This window comes from Megachile rotundata, chromosome 12, assembly GCF_050947335.1.
Source record: "Megachile rotundata isolate GNS110a chromosome 12, iyMegRotu1, whole genome shotgun sequence".
NCBI lineage: Eukaryota > Metazoa > Arthropoda > Insecta > Hymenoptera > Megachilidae > Megachile > Megachile rotundata.
The window spans coordinates 15,960,536-15,980,466 of record NC_134994.1 but is presented as its reverse complement, the minus strand read 5'-3'; the positions used below and the strand labels follow the sequence as shown (position 1 = coordinate 15,980,466).

At 50.8% G+C, this 19,931-nt stretch overlaps 1 protein-coding gene across 7 annotated transcripts in view; it reads left to right on the top strand.

Annotated features, from left to right (window-relative positions):
- InR-2 (insulin-like receptor-like) overlaps positions 1 to 19,931 on the top strand; it is a 36,911-nt gene that overhangs the window by 1,162 nt on the left and 15,818 nt on the right. For 4 of the 7 annotated variants that reach the window (XM_076537727.1, XM_076537729.1, XM_012281134.2 and 1 more), the window contains exon 2: positions 11,153 to 12,483. The exons of 2 other annotated variants lie outside the window; for them this stretch is intronic. In XM_076537727.1, coding sequence (XP_076393842.1) covers positions 11,967 to 12,483 — 517 coding nt within the window. In that variant the 5' untranslated portion in view covers positions 11,153 to 11,966. Of the gene's footprint in view, positions 1 to 8; positions 5,974 to 11,152; positions 12,484 to 19,931 lie in introns of those variants that run through there. One more of the 7 variants, XM_076537728.1, reaches the window with a different exon arrangement.

Genomic DNA, 19,931 nt, shown 5'->3' with positions numbered 1-19,931 from the left:
ATGGTTCAGGACTAAAGGGGAAAGAGAAAGACGGACGAATAGGAAGTACGGTGGTGTAGCGGGGGACAGATAAAACGGGGGGGCGCGTATACATATATACATTCTGGATATATATGTATATACGTGTATATACGTGGTACGTTGGCGTTTGAATTTCACGAGGAGAGAAGAGATTACGAGCGCGCAAGATCGGAGTCGCTGTCTATCGTCGCCACCGCCTACCTCCTCCTTGGTAAAAGGTCCACGGAACGTCAATAGGCAGAGCAGCGTAGCTATATCGCATTCCACGATATTTCTCTCTTTAGTCACTGACCTCGCGGTTGCTCGGCCAACCTCGTTTCGTCGCCACTCTCGCCTCCTTGTTTACCACTCTCAAGCGAGATATTCCATCGTCCCGCTCGGAAGAGCTTCCTCGAAACTCTCCTCTCTCTTTCTCCCCCTCGCCCTTTCTCTCTCTTCTTTCACCTCCTATTTTCTTCTTCTCTCCCTACTCTTTTCCTTTCATACTCATTCGGGATAAAGCGTTTTCAAAGGATTTATAAACGGCTCGACAAGAACGTCCCTTGTTCCCCTCCCGTATTTCCAGAGAGACAAAGAGAGAAAGAGGTAAACGTACTCGTTTACTGAGATACAAGTAAACATAGACGAATCGATTCGCCCATTACCGACTCTTGCGAATCGGCTTTCGACGAGACCCGTTTCCGCCGCGTTCTACGGATTCATTGTTTCCGCCGCGATTTCGATTCTTTCGCGCGCGAGTATCTCTTTTATTCGCGTGGGTAAAATATGGAACCGAGAGCAAAGAACGCTCGCTGGCTCGCGCGCGCGCGCGCGCGCGCGAGAGAGACAGAGAGAGAGAGCGCGTCATCTAGCCGACAAAGTCGTCGATGACTCTTACCGATAGAAATGTTCGATTTGTGTCGTAGACAACGGGACAAATGTCGCGAAAATTTGTGAATCTTACTTTGTCGCTGTTTGTTCGAACAATTAGGCAACGATGTATCGTAACCGTTTCGATCTATGCCACGAAACGCGACACGATAGCGTTTACGACTGGATGACCTTGATCGCGGCAAAATATATTGATCGAACGAAGCGAGAGATCCATGTCGACGCGATTAATAATACAGGGCATAATATCGCGAGTAATTTTCTTTGAAGAAAAGTTGCTACGAACGTTTGTCCCGTAATTTCGGTAATATACCGTTCCACCCCCTTGCGTGCTCTCGTACCGCGAGTAGATGGATAGATAGAGCGTTGGCGTTTCGATCACGGCGTGTTCCGTTTGATCGCGACGTGACATTTAACGCGTCGATTGCCCATGGGCTTACCGGTGATCGGCACCGCGAATCTGATACGACCGAATGTTCGAAAGGAAACGAACTACGACGAAATCGCGTCGACGACGACGACGTCGCGTATTTTTTTATTCTATCTGTCGCACGTGGCTCGAGCGGTTGCGTAACCCGTCCGCGGTATCACGAGTTCGCGTACGCGTCGCAAACAAAATTTTTGTTAGGTCGATCAGAGGTAGCGGTAGCTGTGACGCGTTCGCTCGTTTCCTCGCTCGTCCTTACATATTCCGCGCGCCGAACCGCGGACTTGCGTAAGAAACACGCTTCAAGGTACGCTCTCGCCGATTTCTTCGTAGACGCTTCTCGTCGTTTGCGCCGTCATCGCGAAAGCACCGTGACGCGTTGGACGCGCCGAAACTTCCGATAATTTGCCGACGAATCGCTTCGATCGACCGGTACGGATGTCGTACGAACGTTACTAATGTTCTTACAATCTATATTTTGACCGATTACCGATTCGTTGACGCGTCTAATTAAGTCATTGGTATCTCGAAAGGAATTAGATAACGCGTCCGATAGCTTCCGTGATAATTCCGAGTAGAGACTTTTATCGATTTACTCGAATAATCGAGCGCGTAATTGGAGCACGGGTCCCGACCGCGCGTACACTTACCTTCGTTCGCTGGAAATTAGAAACTGGGAATTTCTATGTCGTAATCGACTACGTTGTTCAACCTCGTTTCCACGATTTTTTTAATCGGATCTTCGGATCCTGATCCCGTATAATTTCCGATAAAATATGCGCGAACGGAAGGCTTCTACTTTCTTTCCGTACCCTGTAAATTTACCGGTATTCGAACGAGTATTATTTACGATAGAAAAAATAATATGCCGAAATTATGGGATTAGTTCCGAGGAAATAACGGAAGCGACGCTCGATCGTTAAACGGTCCTCCGTTTCTCCGATAGTAGATGTTCGAAATCGTGGAAAAAAGACGAAAGTGTGTCGGTGTATGGATTAATCGGTCGAAAATACAGCGGCGTCCAAAAAACCCGTCTCGACCCGTTTCTCGGCCGATCGATCGGTCGATTCGAGTGTTCCATTTAACGGAATCGATGTTATTTCCAGTTTCTGGCAAAAATGTTGTAGCTTCGCGAGAACGAATCATTATTGCAGGCAAAGGGAGGTCGTTGACGAAAACGCGAACCCTCGTCGAGTTTTCAACTCGAGTTACGGGGACGTAAAAACGAAAACCTGTTCTCGTTAGCTGAAAAGTACGTCGTTTCGGCTGTGACCTAGAGACGAATATTCCGTTTTATAATTTCGTTTTCGTCGTTTCTTCGAAACGTTCACCTGTTCACGCGATGAATGTTTTCTGGACGAAAGCTGAAATGCAAAGGCGGTGGACGATTTTCGACGCGTGCTCCGCTCTACGTACTTATTACACGCTCGCGTACAGCCTTGGCACATATGCGCGCGGCCTCTGCTCCGACACGGACGGGTTTACGGATCGAGAAAAATTCGGTCCGATTCTCTCTTCTTTCTATATTCGATTCTTTCTCGTTTCGCGGACTGACCAAAAGATGACAGATTCTTCGGACACTCGCATCTTTTACCGTTTTCGGCTCCTCGAACGACGCGACGAACGGATTAACCGAACCGTGCGAGCGACGAAAAGGGAGAAAATCGCGGATCGATTTGCATAGTCACCAAACCAGCCACGTGACTGCGAGGAATTTGAACAAAACTGCTCGTTAATTCGATCGTTTCTTTTTTTTTATGTTTTATGATATTTGGTCAAGCGTTCGTTCGTTATTTCGAGGAAGGAATACCGACCGTTCTTCCGTCGAGAGTCGAATCGAAGGTGGAGACGCGGCCGGGAGAAACGCGATATCGAAACGCCGCGGCCCAGTTTATCGCGCAGCTACGCGTTCGCGACGAGATTTCGACTCTTCGTTTCGCTAACTCGTTCGCGAGAACAATCTACCACCTACGCGCGCCGTTCTACGATACTCCTCGTGGTCGCGATCTTCTCGTCGAACGGAACGATGGAGATGCCTCGGACGGCGCTTTCAATTGCCGCTGTACTTTTTCGCCCGTTGCCGAGAAGGCTACGAACCGGAGACGATTCTACCCGCTGCGGGGGTTAACGCGACAACCTTCGGTCCGAAGGTTCAGAAAAGCGGCCGAACTCGAGAAATGAGAAGAAACAGGATAAAACGGTATATCGAAGATCCTGAAAGATCGCGGCTCGGCTAGTCGTTCGAAGAAGAAGAGGCGAGAAGAAGCGTCGTAATAATCGGTTCGTGCTTTGCCGTGCCGCGAGACCAACAACGGGGGAGTGGATCGTGAGAAACAGAAAGAGAAGAAAGGTCCGAAAGAGACGGAACAAAGCGGAGGAAGGATAAAAAAGCAGCAACAATAGTCGAACGGACACGGACAAAGAGAGCAAAATAAATGTCTCGCTAGTATATAACGAGCGCATTCCGTTGCTACCTTGCGCCATATTTGAATCCCTCTGGTTGTCCCCTCCATCCCGTATGCTGGGTTACCTCGTCGGCTGTGTCTGTTAGACCGCGTGTATCCGAAACGATACTTCGTTCGTACACGATACTTTGCGAACGGTTCGGTTCGATCGAAAAAGTTCGCGAACCCTTAATCGGGCGAGTACATCGACGACCAGTGCCACGCGCGCCTACCTAACCAGCTCGTCTTCCAATTCTTTCGACAATCGCGCTAAACAACGAAAGGATCCGTGCGCTGCCTGAGCAGCGAAAACGTCTCGTTCCAAAAGGATCGTTTCGAGCCTAACGTAACGACGTTACGTTCGGAGAAGTTTATAAAAGTTTTAGTCGCGCGCACCGATTGCACAGCTGTTACCGTTACGACGCAACATTTGTTTAAATATGGAAACTATGCACCGAATCGGGTTAGCTAACAGATCGCGCAGACATTCGGATCAGGGTTACGATTGGTTGGCCGAGGCACAGCGAGTGGTCGTGGATCGTGCGCGAGCGGTGAAAGGTCGGCTTTTCTCGCGCCTCCTCGTAACCGAGAGGGAAGGTATCGTTGCCCGCGAGTGTACGCGTCGAGTAGTCGTTCGGTGTGCACGTTGCCTAAGGCTGTCTCCTTTCCTCTTCGTTCCCGGTCCACTCTACGCGTATTCGTCTTCTTTCTGCTCGTCTCCTTCTTCGGAACGGGCTGCTACCGCGTTTTTTCTTTTTTTATCCCTTTCCATTCTGTGCTCTCCCCTTCTCCGTCGCGTCGTCCTTCGTTACCCTCGGAGTCTAGCGTTCTTTCTCGTTCCGTCTTTCGACGCCGGAGAAGAGAACTCGACTCGCTGCTTCTCTTCCCTGTCGTTTGGGCGTGGGTAAATACTCGAGTCGAGCGAGCGCTTTAAGTGTCTGCCTATCGTCGCTAATAAACTCTCGCAGCTTTACTCCGTCGTTCTCTTTCTTTCTTCCGTCTTGTCTCGGTCGCGCGCGCGCGCGCGCGCCCGCCTGACCGTTTCTCGTCGTTAACCGTGCCGCCTATTGCTCTCGTTTCGTCTGCTTTTCTCCGAGCTGAATGACGCGAAATTCTCGCTCACCTTTAGGAACAGACCTCGAACGTGACCGGTACTTCTCCTGTTCGCCGTTAGAGGGATCATTCACGATACCGTGTCTACTTTCTCTCGCGAGTCCTCTCTCGGCCGTCCGATACGTGTACGTATTCGCGCGCGGAAACCCGCTAAAATTCTTCGTTCGATATCGTTCCGAGCAAATCGACGAAGACTCGTGAGAAAGTCGATCCCACTGCCGGCTCTGGCAAACGACGAAGGAATGTCACGGTGAAAGATCGTAAACGGTCTCCAGCGCCACCTACGATATCGTGGTATGTCGGTGCCGTTCGATTTTCATCGATCACGATATCGTTGGATTAACGATACGCGAAGTAGCGGCGTATCTGGAGGGATCGCGGTCGAAAGCGCGTGTCGGAGGGTCTCCGTTTTCCCACGGTTCACTGGACTCTGGCGGCGCGATGGAATTCCAGGTCGACGACGATCCAGGAATTGCGCTGCATACCGGAGATACGATTACTCGAAGGGGCAGCGAAGGATTTCTTCGATTGTTCGACGGTGCTTCTATTTTTTCAAAAGACACGTGTGCGCGAAAACGTAACGGCGAAAAATTCTCGTAGGTATCTTTTCGGTGTACAGGAATAAGGATGCTCGCGGGTGTTCGTGGAGGGTTCCAGATGGTAGAGTAAGTCTGTTTGCGAGGCTTTGCTGCGGCGATAGGTGAACGGGCAGAGTCGCGCTACGGGGTAGTAGGGATGGGTGCGAGCGAGGGTGGAAGCTGCGGAGGGCGGGGCCCATCCTTTCCTTACTGCGCACTTTCTTACCCCTCCGGTGGCGAGCGTTCGACCCTCGTCAGAGTCAGCGTTCGCGGACACACGAATCGCTCGTAGGAAAAGGTGGCGGCACGTGTTTTCTTCTTCCTCGTATGCGCTTTCTACCGTCCCTTTCTTTTCCTCTCTCTCTCTCTCTCTCTCTCTCTTCCCCTGTCCATAGTGTTTTCGCGGTGCCGTTCATTCGATGAATCGTCCTCGTCGAATTCTACTTCGCGTCCACGAGGCGGATATCCGGACACACGGACCGTTTGCGCGTCTCCATCCTGCGAAGCCACGACCGCACGCGTACGTATACGAACCTAACCTTTTCTTCGATCTTTTTCCAGCGCTTTCGACTCGATAATTCGTTGCTCCGATGAAAATGTCGCGCTCGACGCTTCGTACGATAAGTTTTACGGTTGCGCGCTTTTCGCGCGTTCTTGTCGGCGACTAACTCAACGGGCCATTGACAGTGATCGTCGGCAAGCGCGTAAAAGTCTATCGCATAGGGGTTTCTCGAAAACAGGCAGTGTTTTCGAAAAATGTTCGCGGAATGGCAGAACGCGTGGACGTTATCGACGGCTACGTGTCGTCGTCTAAAACGGAAAAAGCAAAGTGGGACGGTTAATATCCAATTATGTGGAAGCTGAGTCGGTGAATCGGCGTGGAATCGAGACGAGGCGCAGCAGCAACGCGGTTTACCGCTGCCCTCCTCTGCTGTCCGTCTCTTCTTCCTCCTCTTCCTTCTTGTTCTCGTTCGAGTTTCGAGTACGAGTGACTCCACGATGCGCGAGCATTGACCCCTTCACCCTCGTCCTCGACCGCCGACGACATTCTCTCGTCCTGATACCTCTCGTCCCGATCCCGATTCTCAGTTTCCAGTTCCACCGTTATCCCTCGCGACGCATCCCGTAAAACCAGCTACCTCCTCTTCCCTTTCGCTAACCCGATCTCCACCCCACTTTGCATCGACGAAACAATGCGCATTAATAAATACGCGTCCAAGAATACGTGTTCGGTATTCGGAAACGAGCGCTGGTGTAGCTCGTGGAATAACGTAATCGGACGAGTAAGATCGAACAGGGCAGTTCGGGAAGAACGCGTTCGTAAGAAATTCTTTGCATCGAGAAGCGCGACCAACAAATTGTTTCTCGATCGACTTACTTCTCGCAACGACGAAAAGGGATAATTCGCACGTGTCCGCGTTTCGACGTTCCTCGGAGCTCGCGTAATTGCAGCCTCGAGTAATCGCGACGCCACTTTTTATCGCGTTTGTTTCTGTCTTACGAACGCGTAACTCGGTGGAAGGTTTCTCACGATGTGTTTCGTCGTCGAGACACGTGTACGTTGATCTCTCCTGGTCATCGCAGACTTTGAATGGTAACGTTTCCTTACGTAAGGAGTTTGCTTTCGCTACAACGTGCTCCGTGCTCCGTAAAAACGTATTTACGTAACGACTGGAGAAAATAGAACACGCCGAACGTATTATTCGGTATTCGTCCGAAAAACGGACGATGGTCGATCCTTCTCGAAACGGATATCGGAATAGAGTCGATCGCGACACTCGTACAGATAATTCGACGAGATTCGAGGAGGAAAGAGAAGCGGTCGGAGTACGCGCGGAACGAACAATTCCGATTATTGGTGCGCGTGCCTGGTTCATCGATGGAACGTAGCTATACTCGCCGATGCAGCGTTCACGAGGTCGCGTGTTTCGGAATGGCATCTCTGTGCCGATGCTTCGATGAAACGTTTCGCGTGGCCGATAATTCCGTATCGATCGGCGCGGTCCCGTTCTGTTTTTGTCGTTCGATCGCGGAATCCGATCGCGCTCGCTTTTTCGGCGAGTCAGGTTGTCCCGTTTCGTTGGAAATCGATCGCGCCCAACCTCCCGTCGAATCCCTTTCGCGCGAACGAGCGTAACGTCGAAACGAGTTTTTCGGCCAAGCGAAGCGTCGTTCCGCAAAGTCGAGGCGATTCGCGTCTCGCGCGTATCGACGGCATCGCTTAACACCGTGATCCGCAATTGTAAACGAGCCCGCCACGCTGACGCGTAATCGCGTTTAGAAAACTTATTCTAGTCGAACAATTGGGTTAGCGAACGGGATTGCGAGAGCTGGCTAGGCATGTGGCAATGTTTTGGTCGGCATCGATCGATCTCAGCCCTTACACCGTGGCGTAGTATCGTACTTCCTTGCTTCTCCCGCGCCCCGTGCTTTCCCACCACCTGCGTAATCCACCCACGCCCTGGTTCGCTCGACCACCCTTACACGCCTACACGCGCGTACACACGCGACAGTGCTTCTCATTCCTGGATCCGACGACGAAATCTATCCGCTGCACGTCGTCGCGACAGAACGGATCGAGCAGGAAAGCGCGCGACTACTTTCGAAACCGATTCGAAAGTAACAACTAATTTCTATTAATTAACGCTATTATCGGTATTAATTTCTCGTTGGTTTTTTTTTATATTTGCATCGAGGAAGATACGGACGCGTCACGCGTGTTCTCGCCACGGAATATAAGCAAAATCGCTTATCCAGCCTTGAATTTCAAACGCGATTCCCCCTTTCGACGAGATAGCATCGCGAAGAGCGTCGTTCCTCTCGGGTTTCTAGTCGAGCGTGTAAGTATCCGCGTAATCGCGTTAAAAGTAATCGCGGCTCGCTAAAGTTTCGGACAGGTACGGAATTTGCATCGTGGTCTCGGTCGGCTATCCGGCGTGACCGTATAAAGCGCGATTAATTTATTCGTTCGTCTGTTCGGCTGACTCGTACGCTCGCGTAGCACAGCGCGCGCTCTCACGCTCCGCGGCGAGAAATGCGACGCGACGCGTTCGAATTGTTGCCGCAACGAAGCGAAGCGGCGGCTCGAAATTCGCCGAAATCCAACGAGAACCGACGATGTTGGCCGACCGCGCACGGGATTCAGTGGTTCTCGCGCGAGGAAAGTTTCGGACGCGGTGTGGCCCACGAGCCGCCGGCCGGAGTTCATTGAACGAGGGTGGCAGGGAACGGTACGCGGCGCGTTTCGTGCTTTCTGTTCAAAGAGAAAGCTCGAATTAGGTCCTCACCGCGTGCGTCTTCGAGAAACGTTTGATCTCGAGGTTGAGAAAAGTTTGGATTTTTATTAGAGAAGAGAGGAGCCGTACGCGCGCGCGTAATCGTACAGCTTTTCGAGAAAGATATTGTTCGTGAATGAGAGAAGATGCTCCATACTTTTTCCCCGCGTTTTTCGTTCGTCCCCGCTTCGCTCGTCGCATTCCTCGAGATCCTTTACTCTCGCGCGTTGGCCCCTTTCCTCCTCCGAGTATCGAGTCGAGAGTTCGACCAATCGGCGTCGAGGATCATCGCGCACGACGCGATACTCGAGCCGTAGTCCGCATTCGCGCATTCCTCGCTGCTCCGACTCTCGTCATCCGTATCGTCTCATCGTCTGTAGCCGCCACGGCGGTTCTATCTTCGAACGCGGCGCGCGAGTACGCTTCAGTTTCTCTTTTATTTAGTCTGGCCGTACTCGATGTCTCGAATTCCCGCCTTTTTCTTCCTCTGGGCTATCTGCCTGCGGGACGACCTTCGAGGCGAAAGTCGTCGAAGTTCGTGCGTGCGTCGTGCGAGTACGTTGAAAAACAACGAAGCACGAGAAGATGCTTTTTTTCCTTTGGAGCGGAGCAACGCGGCGAATTATCGTAAGCGATTCGTCGCGACGAAGCGGCCGACAGGTGATAGGCTCGCTGCTCCGTCTTCGTCGCGAGCGAAACGGCGCTGCGAAAGAGCGAGCAGGAGAACCGGACGGAGGTCGGTGTCGGCACTGTCGGCCGACCGGCAAACGCGAATACAAACACTCGATAGTAACGCGTAGCCGCGTGGTGAATGAAGCCTGTGGCCTACTACCCCTACCCCTCCGGCTAACCCTTTCAGTTCGTACGTCACCTCCCCACCTCTCCCGTCTCCGCTCTTGCTCTACTATTCCAGTCGATCGTCCCTTCTCTCTTCTCTTTCCAACCCACCGCCGCTTCTCCCACTCTTTCTTTCGCCTTCCTAAACTCCTCCGCTCTGTCCCACCGCGCACCGCCGCACACGCTATACGCGTATTCGTCTTTCTCCTTCTACGTTTCGCTCGCTCATTGACGCGCGCGGCAGACAGGCCGCGTCGCGACGACACGACGGATCAAACGGTCGAGAAATCGCCCGTTTCCGCTTACGTTTCGTTCCAACAAAATATACCTAACCTTCCCGTTACCCAGCTCGAGTAACGTTTCACGAGGTAAATCTTCGATACTCGGACGAAACGAGGAAACTAAGAAATACGTCGAGATTCCCGTTTCGAGGAGAAGCATCGACACGCCAGCGACGTAAACGGTCGTCGAGAGGAGTCGTCGAGGCCCGGTGATTCTCGCGACGTGTCGCGAATCGAAAGATTCGGCGCCAGAGCTGATCATCGAGGTTGATCAAGCGGAATCGATTTCAAGTGGAAAGTTCGTCTGACGCGAACAATTGGTAGTTTGGTCGTTATCGTCGCGACGCGACGCGAGAAACGGAGCGGAGAGAGTGGGACACGCGGAGATTCAATCGAGCGGATCGCTCGGTACCAGGGCGCGTGCTACCGCGTATACGGCCCGTCGGTGACCCCTTCATACGCGATAAATCAATTATCGCTCGTTACGGAGAAAAATGCACCTTCGATCGAATCACGTTACTTAACCCGAGTGTCATGGTAACCAGAACGACGCGACGGTACGTTGCGAGCACGCGTCCGCCCGATCGGATGTTTCGTTTTCGAACTGGATAAACTGCCACGGTGCTCTATTCTCCGCGTTAATCCTAGAGTATCGTATAGACGATAACCGAGCGGTTGTCTCGTTGCTCGACGCGAATAACGTTTCCTTTTCTGCGAAGGGAATAGAAATGATGGGATCCGAAGGAAAACGTTCGACGACGGTCTTGTCTGTTCTTGGTACGACGTTGGGCGAAACGGGTCGCGACTTCACGGACTAACGATACTAATATTAGATTCTCGCTTCGACTCTACAACGTAAAACGGGACGATACCAGAAATAAGGCAATTATTTCCTTTCGTTGCTTTCGCTTTCGTTCTCCACGATAGACACCTAATACGTATAATCGAAGTATCCAAATAATAATATACGGATCGTAACGGAGGCGAACGGATTTCCGAATTCCATCGCGACGACGACGCCGACGACGATGACGAACGTCATCGATAAAGATGACGAGTTCATCGAGGCATGCCTGGTCTATTTTTAGAGCGTGATATATACGTGGCTGGTTCACTGGCCAAGCTCGTTAACGCGTCATAGACCAACCACTTGAACGCGAAAATTAAAGTTAATTTAAAATCCGATGAATTGAATTTTCAAGGGGGGATCTCCTCGTTCCAGATTTCTGATATGTCGTCGATTCGATATCGTAGCCGAATACATCGTGTATCGAATGATCGAAGAAACGCGCTTTTTTGATTGCAGGATGCCCGCTGAACGACGCAGAACCGGAAGAGCCTAACGTACGAAGAAACTTGGTCCTGTCTGCGGTTCGCCCTGTCTCGCGAATCGATTCGTCTCGCAAATGACCGTGAAACCGACGGAAAAGCACAAACGGTTTAAGAAAAGACGCCGCTAGACGATCGAAAGAATACGATGTCGTGGCTGAGGTGAAACACCGTGAGTCGCGAGATCGGTACACGGGAGAAGGAAGATAACGACGCGATCCGTTATCGCGTGGTCGTGACACGACCGTGGCGAGAAGAAGACGAACGATAGAAAAAACTGCCACGGATCGCGCGGTGCCGACATCGAAGAATATTCGACGCTAGTCTTCGTTCGCTCGGAGCGAGAAATCGCGAATCACGAAGGGAAAGTCGATGGAGTCGTTCGAGCCATCGATCGGTCGATATCGATTTCGCGACTCGAACGACTGATATTCGGTTCGCGGACCGTCTCGGACACGAGGAGATGACCGCACCGGAACACCTCGCGAGTTTTCCATCGACGAACGAAAGAGAACAGGATCGCGTCCTTTTCGCGCGTTTTCGAAGCAAAATCGTCAGCCATCGTAGAGAACGAACGAAAAGTCCGAGCAAAACTCGAAGCGTTGAAAGAGGCTCGTGATCGTTCTGGCAAGAATCATCGCGGTCGCGCTAACGAGCGCGGAGGAAGGTACAACAGGAAGAGGATGAATTGAAGATATATATTTCGGCTATCGATTCGTCGAGCGCAGATCGTCGAAGGATAATTCTGGTCGATACGCGCGATCGTAAACTCGCGTAAAGTTCACGGAAAAATGAAGTCAACGTGGTGCGTGCGCAGGCTCGGTAACGCGGTGTCCGAAGACGATACGACACCGACCGTCGAGGCTGGAGCGAACGTCGACGACGCGGACGACGTTAACCCCGTCGGTCGTCGGTGCCGTTGCCCGAACGCCGTCGATCCGTCCCGCGACCGCGTCCGACCCCGCCTCTTTCCCGTCTCGTCGATTCGTCCCGTATGGACCAGTTGCGCAATCTGCGATCGTCTTCGAGATCGTCGAGATCGTCGCGATTCGGAGGAGTTCGAAGCGGCGGATACGCGCGTCATGACTTCCTGCGGGACGTCGAACCGCGTTACCGATCCTCGTACCTTGTCCTCCTCCTCCTCCTCCTCCTCCTCTTCGTCGAACAGCGTGTCGAGCGTCGTACGATGGAGCTGGAACAGCAGACGAACGCTGCTTTGGACATTTTTGTTCCTACTGGTACTCGTGTTCCCTGCTCTCGCGGATCCCAAAAAGGAAACGTCAAGGAGTCTCTCCAAAGAAGACGGAGGTGAGTCTCGCGAACAATAACTATCGTTAATAATCGTTGAAGAGGATCTCAGGGTTTCTTCGGTCATCCGTTTACGGCGGGATTAAACCGTACATACGATATACATATACGTTTCGGATATCTGCCTATACGAAAAATTTCATACGAAAACATTCCTGCTTCGCATACGACCGTATAACAGCAATCATATCACGGGCGTATTCGTCGACAGCCAACTTTCTCCCGTCGTTTACGAATTTCCCTTCGTGTACCAAAATATTGACCGTGTTTTCGTTTCCATTTTGCGAGCGGACGAACGCGTTATTACCTCGGGAACGCAAATATTAATTAATTGCCCGGGCTATCGAATAGATATTGGCTGTCCTTTTTCCCTGTTTTTTTTCTGTCTCGCGTGCAACGGCGTTTCTTTTTTAACGCGATTTCATCCTCGATTCTAGCTCCGCGAGTTAAACGCTGCTTCGTTTCGATCCGGTTAATAAAGTACGCGCGTTAACGCTGATTTCGAGATACAATGGAATTCGATGAAAACGATTCTCAGCCAACGATAAATTAGAGTCGAGATTGGTTCGAAGAAAATTGACTGTTGCGTCGATCGAGGCACGATTCGATTTTGGTACGGTCGACGAGAAGCTGCTCGAGAGATTTCGAGCAGGAGCGAATCGCGCGTAACGTCGAATCGACTCCCGAGAGCAGCAGAGTCGAACGTCGCCGCCGAGAGAAAGTAAATGGCCTGGAAATATTTAACCCGACGCCCTCGTTTTTCCCGCTGCCTCGTCGAATTAACGGATAAAGGGAACAGACGAAAAGGAAACGTTTCCTCCTTTTAAGTAAACCTAACCGCGGATTTCCGATTTCGAGGCCACGAAGTGTGCGCGAACCGATCGAAACGGTGTATCGGCTAATAGGTTGCAGTGCTTGTTTTTAAAAAGAACGAATCCTCTCTGGCGACGAGTTTCGCGACGCCTATCGGTCAGCCTCGAGTTCGTTACGCGCGAATGGAGCTACGATCGGTGCTTATCTAATTGACATCCTTCGTGAGCAGCCGCGTCGCGACAACGGATTCCTACTTTCCCTCTCGATATCTCTTCCCTTCGATCCGATCGTTTCTCGACGCGTGTCACGACCTTTTTACCTTCCTTTCGTTCTTTTCGAACAATTTCTTTCGTCTAGCCTCGATATCGAGCGTCACAACGACTCTATCGACGCTCGACTAAAAGTTCATGCTTGTCGCGTATGTCGAGGAGAAAATAACTTGTCTCGTTCTCGCGATCCTCGTAGACGTCTTGCATATGCCTCGTAGATGGTTTACAAGGCGAGAGCAACGCGAGAATTAAGTCGAATCGGCACGGAGCGATGATTCTCCGACGGTATGCTTCCGGCGGAAATCGAGTACTAGCGCGTGGCGATACGTACGCGGAACAGGATACCGTTTACTACCAATTTATTTCCAGACTAAAAACCGTCCGAGTTGTTTTCTTTCTCCTTTCCATCGTCCGTAACTCTGGGGAATATCTTCGGGTTCGTTTCGAAGCGCGAAAATAAAACGTACTCGATTTAACGGCTATTATCCGTAGGAATTTTAGCGACGGAAGCGACGGATCAGGGGCAGTAAACAATTAACGGCACCGCGGTCTGTTCGAGACGAGTTTAAATGCGTCAATCGACCGCGAGGTCGACGGTCTGATTGAACGGGAGACACGAAATTGTCGTGGGAAACGACGAGAAACGAATAACGAAAATGCGGTGTTCGCGGAGCAAAACCGAGAAGAAGGAGGAGAAAATTTCGACGTATCGAACGATCCGAAGCGCGTACCTTTTTATTGTCCATCACCTGTGCGAGAGCCGCGTCGCGTCGGTCGTTGGTAAACGATTCACGTTGCGGAATGTGGTTCGAAACGAGTCGAGAGTCGTCTTCGTCGCGAGCACCGACGCCCCACGGCGCCGTGTTTGCCCGGGTTTCGTGCCACGCCACGTGTTCCATTCGTTAACGATCCCCTTTAATTCCCCGATTTTCGATCGTCGACCGTTTCCAGTTCCGATTTGCATCGTCGCGCCGAATCGATCTTCTATTTAATTATCATCCGTGATTCGCCGTTGTTTAACCCGTTGACCCGGAACGATGCGCATCATCAGCTCTTGAATACGCGCGAAAGCCTCGAGGATGACGCGTCCAGTTGCCTAGACGATTGTTGGCATTTTTCGTATCGCGACACTGTTCGCTCTCCCTTTCCGCAATTACTTTTCCGTCCGTGTTAAGGAACACTTTTTGTCCCGTTCTTTATCGATAAGTCGTAAGTCATCTCCAACTTGGCCTCCGAAAATGGAACAGGTCTCGAACGAATCCAACGCGACCTGCCCCGTCGAATAATCAAGCTGCCATCTGACCGCCCTATTTTCTCTATTAAACTTCCCGTCTGGCAAATTCCTAACTATGACCTTTTTTTCGTCTTCTTCGCTCTATCGATCGTTGGCACGATTCGTTGGCTAGCCAAACACGCGGAAACGATGACCATAGAGTACAGTTCGATGCAGCGCGTACAAAAGATTCTTCGGTCGTCGTCGTTAAACAGTTTTCATTTCCAACATTTTCTTCGTAGCGTTCTCGAAAGAAATTCGAAAAGGTTCGTGGACCACCGACAAAACGTCAGCGACGTTCGTTTGCTCGTAAAATGTGTGGAAGTTGTGACTCGACATCGTTGTTCGCGCGTCGTGGTCGCCGACGTCGAGGAACTTTGTATTTACGAATCGTTTTACCGCGAGTCGAAAGTCGTAAACGACAGGATAAACCGTCGAGAGACTTTTACTCTTTTTGTTCTTTCGAATTACCGCCACCTGTGGCGTTCGACAATTAACGCGAGCTCGACCACGTAACCGTTTTTGCCGGCGAAATTGATCGAGTAAGTATCCTGTTATCGCGGCGAAGGCGCGAATAACGGTGTTGAACCATGAAAGAATCCAGGAACGTGACGTAAGAACGCGCACACGAGACTTTTACGAGCGTTCGCGTTCGAGAGAAGGTTAACCGAGAGTTCTTCTCCCAGCGCGGAAAGCGAAAACGGGCATCGATCTCGGCGTACGACCGTGAAAAATTGTCAGAGGCACGGATCGAAACGCGGAAAAGACGCCCCATTCTAACCTTTTCGCGTTTACCGGCTTAGCGCGGGTATATGTATGTATAATAGAACGCGTGTAATAGGAATAGGTTAATGCAAAGGTTAAACGAATCGCAAAGACCTACAATTTTACGGCGAAACTCCGATTATTCGGACCCGTTGAAGGACGGGCTACGTAAGTAAGCACGTAGACGGGATAATAGACTCGGTATTAAAGCTTTATCGAACTTATAAACCGCTTCGATCGTAGAAAACGGTCGGTTCCTCGTTCGAGAAAAGCCTAAACTCCGAACGCCGCGAAGCTATAGAGAAAGTCGAGAAACGAGGTTCGCGTGGGAGGGGAACGATGTAATTAAGGCGTGTCAGCTTGCATATTAAGTGGTCGCGACCATTTACGGTAAGTGACAACGGAAGTCGTGCGGTGACATTATTTAATGATTTCCGGCCAGCCGTAAAACGCGACGAAAGACGGACGAATAAATACAGGCGATCGGCATAGCAAAAGGGTGTAACGGAGCGTAGTCGAACGCCCTCGAAAGGAAATATCCGATCAGCCGCGTGTTCCGCGAGCGTCGTCATCGCGCTTTTTTTTTTCCTCGTCGGACGCGACGTTGAACGAACACGTTGAACGAAAAGGAAACGTTACGAGAAAAATAGAGATCGTTCATCTTGATCGCTTTGTATCTCGATCGCGATACGAGTCGCAGAAATTTCAGTGGCGAAACGCAAGATGGCCACGGAGTCGATGGTAGTAACCGAAGGAAGAAGGGGAAAAAAAGGCAACGTCTAGACGGCAACTTCCGGTATCGTTGAAACGCCCAACAGAAGACGCTCGTGGAAGACCCCCATCGACTCGCTCCACCTGGCCCTACGGTCATCGGCTGGCCAAGGTCGACGACCTCGTTTGTGTTGTGGTTCGCTCGCGCGAACACGCCGCTTCCCGTGCTCCGCGCGCAAATCCGATTTAATACGTTGCTGTTGCGAGCTGCCGAATCGATCTCGTTCCCCGCTAATGGCCCTCGTATTCTATCGTAAGGCTCGAACGGTTCCGATTAAAAATTAAGCCGATAGCATTCTTTTCGGCCGATGGAATTTAAGAGCGAGACGAGTCGGCGGCGTGGTCGCGTGTCGACGATTCTGTCGGATCTCGGGACAGAAGAACGGACTCGAAAAAGGGGACCGTATAAATTAGAGCCGTGTTACATTCTCGTGCTTTCGGCTCGTTAAATCGTGACAGAGACCGGAAGGCAGCGTCGGGGCGCCGCACGAAAGCTAGAAACGTCGCGCGACGCGATGTCTGCGCGACTTCGCACAAATTTCGCCCCGAGTCGCCGAGCACGAAACCGTATCGAGAATACGATCGGAAATTCCTTTTTCGACGGTAAAATCGTAGTTGGGACGATAACCTCGTTACGATACGCCGCTCTAAGTCGGATAATCCGAGAACGTCCGATCGAAAGGTTGGATCGAAGAATCGATTCGCGAACGGAAGAATTATCCGGTCGACGAGAGTGTTTCTCGCGAACAAATAAGCCGAGGGACGCTGAATCATCGACGAACCGGTACGCGGGGCCTGCTGTAGAAAATTCCTGGCTAGAAAATGGCGGCTAGGTATCGACTGCTCGCAAGGGTTCTCGGAAACCGCACCGAACAGCCGGTCGAAGCCACTTTGTAGCTAACTCCGTGGAATCGCGTATCGCGCATTGTATCGGGTTTCGAAGCGAGTTACCTTCGCGTACGGGAAGTTTGCGAAACACGAGCGTACGTACTTACCGTTCCGGTCAGAATTCGTAAATTCCTGTATCGTTGTTTCGGCAACGATGTTTAAGAGCCCCCGCTTAAGGAATTAGCCCGTACGAAGGGCACGAAGCGAATTTCGCGCTCGGACTGTACCGTAAGCGTAAGCTTCGATCTTTGGGTGAACGGTTGATAACCTTGAAGAGAACGTCTGGAATGCGATGTAAGTCCATTGCGAGCCTTTTGTTCATTTTTAACCGACGGCAATCTCCTCCCACTAGCCGGCGTATATCTCCGTTAATTGCAATATGGCGGACAACGATTTCGTTGTACTCGCGCGTGCCGATAGAGCGAGTTGTCGGTGCGCCCTTCTCTAACTGGCTTACACCTGCTAACGACTCCGTTAATAGAACCGCCGTCCGCTTCGGTGTATCAAGGAGAATGTAAATACGTCGAGGCTTCTCGTAACGCGCGGAGAGAAAGAGAGAAACGGTACCGAACGATCCGAAACGATCGCGGAAAAGAATTTCGCGAAGCGTTGTTACCCTCGAGAGATCGACGACGAATCGATCGAGCTAGCGATCGCGCGCACGGTCTCCGTTTCGCGAAAGGTTGATGGACTGTACGGAAACGCGCGATCTGTTTATTTGACAGCCGAGGAACGGCGTCGATTCTCTGCTCGGTGGGGTCGCGTACGCGATATTGGCCGACGAAAAAGCGTTAAAACGAACTCGATCGAAGAAAGTACAACGGTCTCCTTTTTTCCGTTCGAAGTAACGAGTGCGCGTAAGTGGTTTATTTATAAAAGAATACCGCGCAAAAAGTAGAGTTTAACCTCCGTGTTGCTCGATCGTAAAGGGGGGTTGGAGAGAAGAGACGCTGTTAAAATAGACTCCAGAGAGAGGTCCGCGATAGTAGCAGTGTCGCTACTGTTTCAGTAGATCGCGTCAACGATTCGATCGACCCCATTGGGAGCCTCTTTCTCGATGCCACTACGTTTATTTTTAACCCTGCTCGACTCTAAATAGTACCGTATCATAGGTCACCGTATAATCCGCTCGTTAATCCTTCCGTAAGCGTATTCTCGATGTAATACGGAACCAAGGTAACCGTAACGCCGATTATCTTATAGTCTCTGGTCGAATCTGCGTTGGTCTTAATTATTGCATTCGGTTTGAGAGGTTGCTCGTAAATATCGCGAACGGACTACGTTTTGCGTGATCGAAACATCGAGCGTAAAATTGGACGTAGAGCGATCGCGTTTCGATATTTCTCGCGATCGGTTTGCGCGGTGGCCCGCGTACAAACGAACCTTCTCACCGGCACAATTAGTCGAGAGCCGACCCTACAGAAAGAAACTCGTTAGGTTTCGCGGAGTCGACAACCTCGTGGAGGCTATCGAAGGAACATCGCGATGCCGATAAAAAAACCTGGCTGCGATCACTGTCCACGGATTAAAAAAAAGACAAAGCGTTTTAATTGTCGAACCGCTCTCTCTCTCTCTTCTCCCTTTTTCCTCTACACACTGGATCTGGACAACCGAAAGCCCCGTGAAACATTCGAGCCGTGCCTCCAACAGCAACTTACGACGACGAGATGATTCCGAGAAAGTCGGAAAGGAGTTTTTCCGAGTTTCGAGCCGCGGCAAAGAATCAGCGAAAAATGGAAGAAGGGCAAACCGGATTCGGCCAGATAGGTTCTCGAGGCCGTGCATTAAGTATTACCACGCTAAATTCTGGGCGCCGTTAGGTATCCGGTTTATCGCTGATTGCGTACAGTGTTAGCGAATTTTATAGCGCGTAATTGCTGGTAATATTAACGGCAATTTCGATCCGTGCACCGTTATTATTCCCTATAAAAGTTATTCCCTGATCTCGACCAACCGAAAGGAAGATCCGAACGATTTAACGACGATATTAACGATTTGGGGCCATGTAGATTTCCCACGATCAAACTACGTTGACAAACGATAATTACAGGAATCGATAGTTCCTTAGAGATCGAAAGGTACTCTCCTGCAAGGGAATAAAATGCACGATTTTGGCCTATCGTCCGACCGAATCGATAAAACGAATCGACATACGAATCTAGAAAAGGAATTTTATTTACTTCGGCTCGCCATTAGCAATTCTGATAACAGTATCTGGGAAAACTGGTTGCTCGTGTTAGTTCGTGTCACGGTATTAAATCATTTGAAAGTAGTAGATTGGAAAGTAGTTTTTTACTTATTTTCGGATTAATTCGTGCGCGGCAAAGAGAGAAGATTTCTCGATAGATTTCGACTCGTCAAGATTCGGTTTCGTTAAAATTCGATTCGATGAGCGAAACACGATCCGCGTAGATATCCTTTTTACGCGAACGCGTATCGATTAGTCGTCCGATTTCGCGTAAGTGGTCGTTTCGCGTTAGAAAGTCGCGAAACGTTTCGAAAACTGTTACGTATATTCCGCGCTGATGTAGACCGTGGTCGAAAGGAAAAATCCGTACAGGAGGGAAGAGTCGCGATTAACGTTACGCGACTCCTTCGTCTAGCTGAAATCGCTAAATCCGATCCAAAGCGCTTCCTCGACGCGTTTCTTCGTTTTCTCGCGTTCGAGG